Below are 10,518 nucleotides of genomic sequence, written 5' to 3'. Positions count from 1 at the left end.
TCACAGAGTTCAAGTAACAGACACATCTCAACATCAACTGTTCAGATGAGACTGTGTGAATCAGTCCTTCATGGTCAAATTGCTACAAAGAAACAACTACTAAAGGACACCAATAATGAGAAGAGACTTGCTTGGCCCAAGAAACATGAGCAATGGACATTAGACTGGTGTCCTTTGGTCTGATGAGTCCAAATTTGAGATTTTTTGTTCCAACCGCTATGTCTTTATGAGACGCAGAATAGGTGAACAGATGATCTCCGCATGTGTGTTTCCCACCTTGAAGCATGGAGGATGGTGTGATGGTGTGGGGTGCTTTGCTGGTGACACTGTCTGTGATTTATTTAGAATTCAAGGCACACTTAACCAGCATGGCTACATCAGCATTCTGCAGCAAAACGCCATCCCATCTGGTTTGTGCTTAGAGGAACTATCATTTGCTTTACAACAGGACAATGACCCAACACACATCCAGGCTGTGTAAGGGATATTTTAACAAGATGGAGAGTGATGGAGTACTGCATCAGATGACCTGGCCTCAACCCAACTGAGATGGTTCGGGATGAGTGGAACCGCAGAGTGAAGGAAAAGCAGCCAACAAGTGCTCAGCATATGTGGGAACTCCTTCATGACTGTTGGAAAATCATTCCAGGTGAAGCTGGTTGAGAGAATGCCAAGCGTGTGCAAAGCTGCCATCAAGGCAAAGGGTTTGTTTAACAAGTTTTTGGTTACTATGAGTAGGTGTATCCAAACTTTTGACTGGTACTGTATGTATGACACAGCAGCATGTGTGTCTCTGGAGATGATCACTCTACTTTAGCCTAGGGGCACCTGAGCAGAGAGCGAGAGAATGTCAGACACACACAGACCCCAGTGGACTGATGCGTGGGGGTTAGCAGATCCCACTTCTGAAACCAAATGTAATGCAGCATCTACCCCCGGTCCACCCGGGGCCGGCCCTGAGATCACACGGCTCAGCGTCTGAGGGATTCTACCTCAGAAGAAAGTGCAGGATAGAAGGATAAAAGTGTTCAGCCGTCCGTCCTCTGTGCTTTAAAAAGCCCCTCACTCCTTCTCGCATCACATCCAAGTTCTTTCACACACGGCAGAGCCTGGTGGAGCGCTGCCCAGCCAAAACACCCCCTTAACCCTCGGGGTGATGGGCTTAGTCTCCAGAGACACAGGGAAGGCTTCTTTCCCTCTCTCTCTTTCTCTCTCTCCCTCGTTCTCTCCATTTCGTTCTCTCTGCCGTCAGAGGTTTTCTCAGAGCTAACCGCCCCTCCTAACAAGCTCTTGGGAGAATACAGAATGAAGCAGCCTTTCACACTTAGATGAACAAAAGGAATGCCTCCATCCGTTTCTCTTCCTCCCTCCGTCTTTTGATTTCAACCCAGCTTTTTTCGGTGTTAAATACATTATACATTCTCTCCGTCTCTCAGCTCTAAGTGTCAATGTGGATGTGCGTGAACATCACACATGGTTAAGCAGGCAGAGGGCAGCTTCTCTCCTCTTCAAACCTGCCTGTTTTTCTCCTTCTCTCTTCAAATCTCAGATCTTTTTCCTCTTTTTATTTTTATGTCTCCCACTTGTAACTTGTCTCCCCCATCTCCCTTCCTGAACTTCATTGTTCTCTTTTCTCTTTACACCTCTATCTTTTCACTGTGTGTTTTTCCTCCCCCCTCCTCTTTAATCCCCTCTCTATCTCCGTTCCTTTCCGTCTACTGCCCCACTCTCACTCGCTCGCTCCCCCCATCTCTCTCTCTCTTTCTCTTTCTCTGTGTGTGTTTGTAATTCATAGCAGCGCTTCAGGACCCCTCTCCCCTGCAAGGTAAACTCATCCATCAGGACTGATTTGTCAGCACTGTTTACAGCTCTCTGTTCCCTCTGCCTGCCCTCCCGCTCTCACCCCTTTCTAACCCATACTCCCCCATCACCCATCCCCCCAATCAGGGCCACACAGAGGCCACTGTCTAATTGGCCCAGATACAAGTGGTGGTAACTAGAGGTAGGTGCGTCGGGGGTGTTGTCTGTATAGGGGAGTCACCTTGACCCCATACCTCTCTTCTCGCTGCCTGCAGCCCGGTACATTTTGACCTCCCTCCCTGCTGTAATCATGGTTATTACACTGTAAAAACTCCATAAAGTGCTTATATAGAACATTAAACCTCTGTTAGGGAAACAAAAGGTCCCATTAGGCAGCATTTTGGGGATTTACTGGAGCCATGTCGAGGCCAGAGGGGCTTTGTTTGGGGACAGTTTTGGGCGGGAGTGGGATGAGGTAGTAGTTCACTATTCACAACTTGATGTTAGATGGTCCCTCATCCTGAAAGTAGTCTTTGGGCCAAGAGAAAACTGTAATCCATGGTTCAGCAACTACAAACTTCACCTAACAACAAATTGAAGTGATGGAAGAATGTGTGTTTACAAAAAATATGTCCAAATCACCTGAAATCAATTCAAATCAATTCCATATTTGGTTTGATGTTACTTAAAGGTCAATTGGCCATAACAAATGCTCACATGCCCCTATTACTTCCATTGATTGTTAGGTTGTGGTGGCTAAAGTTAGCTGAAGTTTGTAGTGGCTGTTTAAAGAAAACTGAACGATAGAAGCATTTCGCTACACCCGCAATAACACCTTAAACATGTGTATGTGACCGATAAAATGTGATTTGATTACATTTTATTCTCTCCTGCTCCATAGACTACTTTCAGGGTGAGCAACCATCTTACAAGATGTAAAATAGTGAACTACTCCTAAAAAGGGCGCCGATAGATAGTTGAGCCGTGCTTCTAGCCCCTAGGCAACTTTGCAGGTTTTTCTTGGTTTTACTTCTTACATTATTAGCCCAGAATGTTTTTGTGTTAATACCGTATTACAACATTTTTTATAAAAACATTTCGCTACACCTGCAATAACATCTGCTAAACACGTGTATGTGACCAATACATTTGATTTGATTTATTTAGGCTGAGTTGGGGTGGGTTGTTATTGTGTTTTAATGCTGGTAGCAGCTGGATTTAGGATTCAAGACCAGGCCTTATAGTGAAAGAAAGAGTGAGGGATAGAGAGGAGGGATAGAGAGGAGGGAAAGAGAGGAGGGAAAGAGAGGAGGGATAGAGAGGAGGGATAGAGAGGAGGGATAGAGAGGAGGGAAAGAGAGGAGGGATAGAGAGGAGGGAAAGAGAGGAGGGATAGAGAGGGGGGAGGGTGCTGTAGAGGGGTTATAGAGCTGAAGACCAGAGGGGAGTTACTTCACTAGTAAACAGAAAGAGAGAGGAAGAGAACATTGTACCCTGCAAGTTATTGGGGGTGTTGTATTAGCTTGTGCTCCAGCACATCCCTAGCGGCCACCCCTCTGAAAGCCCAGCTGAGTCCCTCGGCCCCAGCAGAACACAGTAATTTAGCCCAGGGATCCATTAGTGGGCCCTGGAGAGGTAGGCCCCATTCTCTCTCTCTCTCTCCTTCTCCACACTCTCATTTCACGCCTGTTAGCTCAGCGTCCTCCATCCTCCTCGCCAGCTTTCTCCATTATCCAAGCTAGCAGCTTCCGCTCGCAGCCCCGAGCTGAGGGAATGTGAAGGACCCTAATACTGCATTACCTAACTTTAGCAATCCACTGACACAGAAAATAATGGTAGAATAAAGAATGCCTTTATTCTCAGAGTGACTCAGGCGCTGCTGTTCTCTGGGAAGAAAGGTATCTGACCGAGAGACAGAGGGGGCTCTGGGAGAATATATCATGCATATCATTAAAAAGGAATACTATTATCAAAGGGATAATTAGATGCTGGAACCTCATGCCCAGGCAAACCGGCAACCCAGGAACACTCATCATATGTTAGCAAAAAATAAAAAAGGTCACATCTTGTCTTATCATCAGGTGAATGATAATGGCAAGGAGAAGTAATCAACATTAAATTAATAGATTTGGTAGACAGTTTCATTATTTTGACCTCCCCACAGTTCATTGGAAGAGGAAGTGTAAACTCTAACAAATTCTATTAGCTACAAAGAATCTTGGTGGCGTAGAGAACATTTTCGATTCTCCCTATATATATAGTTCAATTTCTTTTCTGCATGCTTTCTCTCTGGTTTTGGTAGTTTAAGTTGACACATTGTTTTTACGTCCCGGAAATTACCACTTTATACAGTAAAAAAACTATAATTAGCTCCAATGACTGCAATTTCCTCCTATGACTGCAATTTCCGAGAATTTCACAATGAAGCCATTTATCTACTTCCACAATCACTGGGCTAATGTTAGTTAGCATTGGCTTGTGATACTACCTCTAACTTCGTTTATACTGGACGCAGAGACATACAAATGTTATCCAGCTAGCGATATTCAGAAAATATACATTTTCCACTTATAAACACCCCCCCTCCCAAAAAAGTATAATAATTTCTCAGACCCCCTGCAGAACCTCAGTGGACCCAGGTTTGAAAATCTCTGGTTTAACTGACCAAGTGGTTAATGGGAGGCCTGGTTACTAACCCAGGGGCCAATAGGGTGCCGTGTTGATACTCACTGATGGGCTGGACGGTGATTTGGACGTTGCGTGACCTCTTGCTCCGGTCTATAAAGTCCCCGGTGGGTGTCTTCTCCCTCTCCGTGACCCTACAGATGTATTTCCCAGCATCCTCTGGTCGGAGGTGCTGCAGCTTAAGCAAGTGCACAGTGGGGCTCTCCTTGCGCACAGTCATGTGACCAGCGGCCTCACGCGCCACGTAATCGAGTCCCAGGACGGGCACAGCGCTGGGCCCTATCACGGCCACCGGCGAGCTGCTGAACACCCACGACACCGAGAAGAAGCGCTCGGGCACGCTCTGGGCATCGATGGTGCAGCGCAGCTCCAGCGGCTCGCCCGCTGTGAAGGACCGCCGCTCCGTGCTCACCTGGATAGAGAAGTCCCGATCTGGGGGTGGGAGAGGGGGTTAAAAGAGAGAGAGATAAAATGAGTTGCAAAGCAGTTTAAGCAGAGTTGAGCTCCTCCTGTCTCCAGAGAGCACGTCAATGTGTCAACACATCTTTATACTCCAGTCCCTAATCAAAAGAGAATGTTCATGGATGCTGAAGTCCCAATATGGGGGAGGGAGGGAGGCAGGTTAGAAGCGAGTGGGGGAAGGAAGGGGCGAAGGGATAAGAGAAAATGGTCATCCCTACTAACCCCCAGATCCCCACCCCCAGATCATGGCGGCGCGTGTACAACGCAAGGCTCGGTGTGTGCCCAGATTTTGCGAATTAGCAGTAATTTACTTAATAGTTCTTAGTTCATTTACTCAGTACAGCCTGATGTATATAGCCGATATTAGAACACAACGCACAAAGAGAGTTTTCGACAACTTACAACGTCCACTGGAGATCGCGAAGACGCCCCGGGAGACTGAAACATCGCCGAGAGGAAGTGCCCGGAGACGGCATCAAGATCGTAAACAAAGGCGAGGGAAGCGGGGTGGCAACCTGGTCCTCAATGCAAAGAAAACCAAGGAAGGATTACAGGAAGACTAAAAGCTGCCCAGCACATCACTGGTGCCCAGCTCCCTGCCATCATAGACCTCCAGCACAAGCTGTGTCTGCGTAGGGCGCACGGTAAACTGTTTGCATTCCCACACTAGCAGGCTCAAGAACAGCTTCTTTCCAGCTACTGTAACCCTGCTGAACTCTGTGACATGGCACTGGGGTGGCAGGTATCCTAGTGGTTAGAGTGTTGGACTTGTAACCGAAAGGTTTTAAGATCAAATCCCTGAGCTGACAAGGTAAACATCTGTCATTCTGCCCCTGAACAAGGAAGTTACCCCACTGTTCCTAGGCTGTCACTGAAAATATGAATTTGTTCTTAACTGACTTGCCTAGTTAAATAAAGATCAAATTAAAAAACTAGCCATATCCTACCACCTACCACTCCCTCTCAGGGACCTTGTTGCACTGCACTCTTTCGCTGTACTATTTGACTCTGATATTGCTTTGCAAAGTCTGATTAAGGACATTATTCAGTTGTATATGTACATGTTAACCTCGGTAACCTCATTGCTGCTATCCCTGTATTTCAGTTGCATGCCTCCTTGCACTTTCAATTTACCTTCATTGCACATTTAGACTTGCCATTGGCCTTCATTGCAAATTTATACATACATTGTACATAATTGTTTCTCTTTTATTTGCACTTCTGTTCAGATGCTAACTGCATTTCATTGTACTGTACTTGTACAATGACAAAGTTGAATCTAATCTAAAAAAATAACATTTGGCATCAGTATAGTTTTAGCTCTGCCAGTCTCTCCGACAGACAGACAGACAGACAGAGATTCATCAACTCTGATTTAGCTGTTCCCTTATCCTCATATAACACATGAGGGCTTGACTAGCTGCTTGGGCTAGAGACCTGCTTTAAATAAGAGCATATAACATTCATAGCATTACACCACCACATCCTGTTCTTTAATGTAGGTTGCCTCACATTGGAGGAATAGAGAGAGAGAGAGAGAGGCAAGAAGAGAGAAAGGGGGAGTAACACAACTAGTCAGCTATGCCCACAGTAAAGCACCGCTCTTCCAGCCTCCTCCTCTCCCCTTGGTTTCACCTCCAAGACAAAAACACAGCCAATTAAGATTCTCTCCAGCAGACGAAAAAAGCATCGCCTCTCCCCTCCCTCGCTCTTTCTGTGCTGTTTGAGAGAGAAGAGAGAGAAGACGGAGCAAACATTGTTAGCACAGCCTTCACTGCCTACACCTCTGACTGGGCTCCCAATTACAGATGCACTCCGCATACGGCGACGCTGGCGTTTTATTTACAGTACTCATTTCCACATGACGAGCGGCGGTGAGCTCTGTGCATCTCTCCCGCTCCGCTCCTCTCTGCCTGGCTCACTCAGAGAGGTGCTAGCCTCCGGCTGTAATAAAGACTTTAAACAGACTTCCTGAGAAAACATAGTCATGAGGCAAAGTTCAAAGACTGCTGTTTGCCTGGGTATGATTAGTTATGTGGGGAAGTGTTATGGGAATAGGGGAGGGGGCGACTGTTCAAAATCAAATGTTATTTGTCACATGCTTCAGGTGTAATGCTTACTGACGGGCCCTTCCCAACAATGCAGAGAAACAGAAATAGTGCTAGAATAGGAAAGTAAAACAGGTAATAATAAAAGTAATAATAAATACACAATGAGTCATGATAACTTGGCTATATACACGGGGTACCAGTACCAGGTCGATGTGCATTTAGATATGTACATTTAACTAGGAATAAAGTGACAGATAATGAACAGTAGCAGCAGCGTATGTGAAGAGTCCAAAAACAAGCTATTTGGTTAACTATGTAGCAGCCTTATGGCTTTGGGGTGGATGGGGGGACTGTTTACATGCACAAACAGTGAGCTTTCATGCTGGCCGCTTGTCTGTAAATAACACTGAGCCTAACAGCTAACAGTCTGGCACTAACTGGACAGATACACGCATACTTACACACAATTCACACACAAATTGCATCACCTCCCTAACACACACACACACACACACACACACACACACACACAGCTCATCCCTAATAGAGTGGAAAGTCAGATGCCAAAAAAAGGCCAGTGGCAATCTGGCCCTCGCTGACCAATGAAGCGGCAGTATATTGCATTGTGAAATCAGAGATGGGCTGACTGTAAACTCAAGGAGCTGTGCCCTGCTTTATGAGGACACTGCCTCAACTTAGATTTCAACAACAAACACAGCCAACACAGCCTAGGTCGTATTCACTAGGCACGAAACTGAAGCAATCAGGTCAAAATGGGGAGGTACTATATTCTTCCAATTAGAAATACTTGTTTACGTTTTCCTTGGTACAACTGTTTGAAATGTTTTGCTATGATTGGTCCTAAAAATACAACCTGAACTGTGTCAGGGCAATGTTGAGGGGTGAGAGACATGGAGGAAGAGAGCAGGTAAAAGTGGAGACGTACCCGTCAATGTTTGCAACAAATTAAACATGTAAAGAAAGTGAGAGAAAATAGACAATGAGATGTAGAGAGAAAGCAAAACAAGATAGAGATATGTCTTAAATGCAGGAGTTCGGAAGTGAGAGAGGTGGGAAAAGAGACAAGGAGCAAGGGGGAGAGATGGAGCGAAAGCAAAAAATGTGACGTTTTAGAGAGAGAAAGATAACATGAGGGATGTGTAAAGAGGAATGAGAGAGATGGAAAGAGAAGGAGAGGTCCTTTGTTCCAAGATGGTGAAGCAGTCGGACACGTGTTTTGTCTTGCCCCGTCCTGTCCCGTGTAAATATTGTTTTTTCCGTATAAATGTAATATATATTTTAATCTCACTTTCCATCTACGGACTGAATATACTCTCCTGCAACCCGCCTCACCCAATGTGGTATGGATCTGCTATTTTGAACTTGAGAACTTTACAACCGGAACCCCCATCAGAGGCTAGCCAGCTAAATAGCTACTAGCTAGTAGTCAGTTAGCCACTTCACCGTTAACTCGGACACCAGCAAGCCTCAGCTCGGTCAATACCTGCCAGTCTGCACAGCGCGATTACAACCCAGAGCATATCGGTCTGCTTTTTCTCTATCACATTGCTACCGCACATTTGAACCTTTACACTGGATCATCGCAGGTAGCTAGCTGCAATCCTAGTGGCTACTCCTAGCTAACGTCTCTGTCCCGAAGCAAGCACCAATTAGCCTTGAGCTAGCCTCGAGCTAGGCCCATCTCCTGGCTAGCGGAAGACGTCCACCAGCCAATTCTTGGGCTACAATACCTCTTTTGCCAATTGGCCTGGACCCTTTACTACCGTCATGGAGCCCCGCCGATCCATCACGACTGGTCTGCCGACGTAATCGTCTGAGGTGGTTTCAACAGGCTCTTCCGTTGCGATGACACCGCAGGCCAATCTGCTAGCCCCGGCCCACTAGCTGTCAGAATCGCTGTGTCTCCAGCTCGCCTAATGTAGTAGCAACTACTGAATCGGCTCCCTGACTCATCTATTGCTACACAATGGACCCTATGAACACTCGGCTTCACATGCCTCTCCCTAATGTTAATACGCCTCATCTATTGCCCTGCCCAATACGCCTTACAAATGTGGTAACCTCACCTGGCTTAACTGGTGCCTCCAGAGACAAAACCTCTCTCACTGTCACTCAATGCCTAGGTTTACCTCCACTGTACTCACATCGTACCATACCCTTGTCTGTACATAATGCCTTGAAACTATTTTTTCCACGCCCAGAAATTTGCTCCTTTTACTCTCTGTTCCAAACGCACTAGACGACCACTTCTTATAGCCTTTAGCCGTACCCTTATCCTCCTCCTCCTCCTCTGTTCCTCTGGTGATGTAGAGATTAACCCAGGCTCTACAGCCCCCAGCACCACTACCATTCCCGAGGTGCTCTCATTTGTTGACTTCTGTAACCGTAAAAACCTTGGTTTCATGCATGTTAACATCAGAAGCCTCCTCCCTAAGTTTGTTTTAGTCACTGCTTTAGCACACTCCGCCAACGCTGATGTCCTAGCTGTGTCTGAATCCTGGCTTAGGAAGACCACCAAAAATCCTGAAATGTCCATCCCCAACTACAACATTTTCCGACAAAATAGAACGGCCAAAGGGGGCGGAGTTGTAATCTACTGCAGAGATAGCCTGCAGAGTTCTGTCATACTATCCAGGTCTGTGCCCAAACAATTTGAGCTTCTACTTTTAAAAATCCACTTTTCCAGAAACAAGTCTCTCACCGTTGCAGCTTGTTATAGACCCCCCTCAGACCACAGTTGTGCCCTGGACACCATATGTGAAATGATTGCCCCCCTCATCTATCTTCAGAGTTAAAAATGTTAGGAGACCAAAACTGGGATATGCTTAACACCCTGGCAGTCCTACAATCTAAGCTAGATGCCCTCAATCTCACACAAATTATCAAGGAACCTACCAGGTACAACCCTAAAGCCGTAACCATGGGCACCTGCTTAGATATCATCCTGACCAACTTGTCCTCTAAATACACTTCTGCTGTCTTCAACACGGATCTCAGCGATCACTGCCTCAATGCTTGCGTCCGTAATGAGTCCACGGTCAAACAACCACCCCTCATCACTGTCAAATGCTCACTAAAACACTTCAGCGAGCAGGCCTTTCCAATCAACCTGGCCCGGGTATCCTGGAAGGGTATTGACCTCATTCCGTCAGTAAAGGATGCCTGGATGCTCTTTAAAAGAGCTTTCTTCACCATCTTAAATAAGCATGCTCCATTCAAAAATATTTAGAACTAAGAACAGATATAGCCCTTGGTTCACCCCAGACTTGACTGCCCTTGACAGCACAAAAATATCCTGTGGCGTTCTGCATTAGCATCGAATAGCCCCTGCGATATGCAACTTTTCAGGGAAGTCAGGAACCAATATACACATTCAGTTAGGAAAGCTAAGGCTAGCATTTCAAACAAAAATTTGCATCCTGTAGCATAAACTCCAAAAAGTTCTGGGACACTGTAAAATCCATAGAGAATAAGAGCACCTCTTTGCAGCTACCCACTG

The 10,518-nt window shown here is 46.0% G+C and overlaps 1 protein-coding gene across 1 annotated transcript in view; it reads right to left on the bottom strand.

Moving 5' to 3' along the window:
- LOC109904848 (immunoglobulin superfamily member 3-like) overlaps positions 1–10,518 on the bottom strand; it is a 170,276-nt gene that overhangs the window by 49,264 nt on the left and 110,494 nt on the right. The window contains exon 4 of the mRNA XM_031799431.1: positions 4,531–4,917. Within this exon, the coding sequence (XP_031655291.1) occupies positions 4,531–4,917 (387 nt within the window). The remainder of the gene's footprint in view (positions 1–4,530; positions 4,918–10,518) is intronic.

Source organism: Oncorhynchus kisutch, linkage group LG2, assembly GCF_002021735.2.
Source record: "Oncorhynchus kisutch isolate 150728-3 linkage group LG2, Okis_V2, whole genome shotgun sequence".
In the NCBI taxonomy this organism is placed as follows: domain Eukaryota; kingdom Metazoa; phylum Chordata; class Actinopteri; order Salmoniformes; family Salmonidae; genus Oncorhynchus; species Oncorhynchus kisutch.
This window is presented reverse-complemented; position numbering and strand designations above follow the sequence as displayed.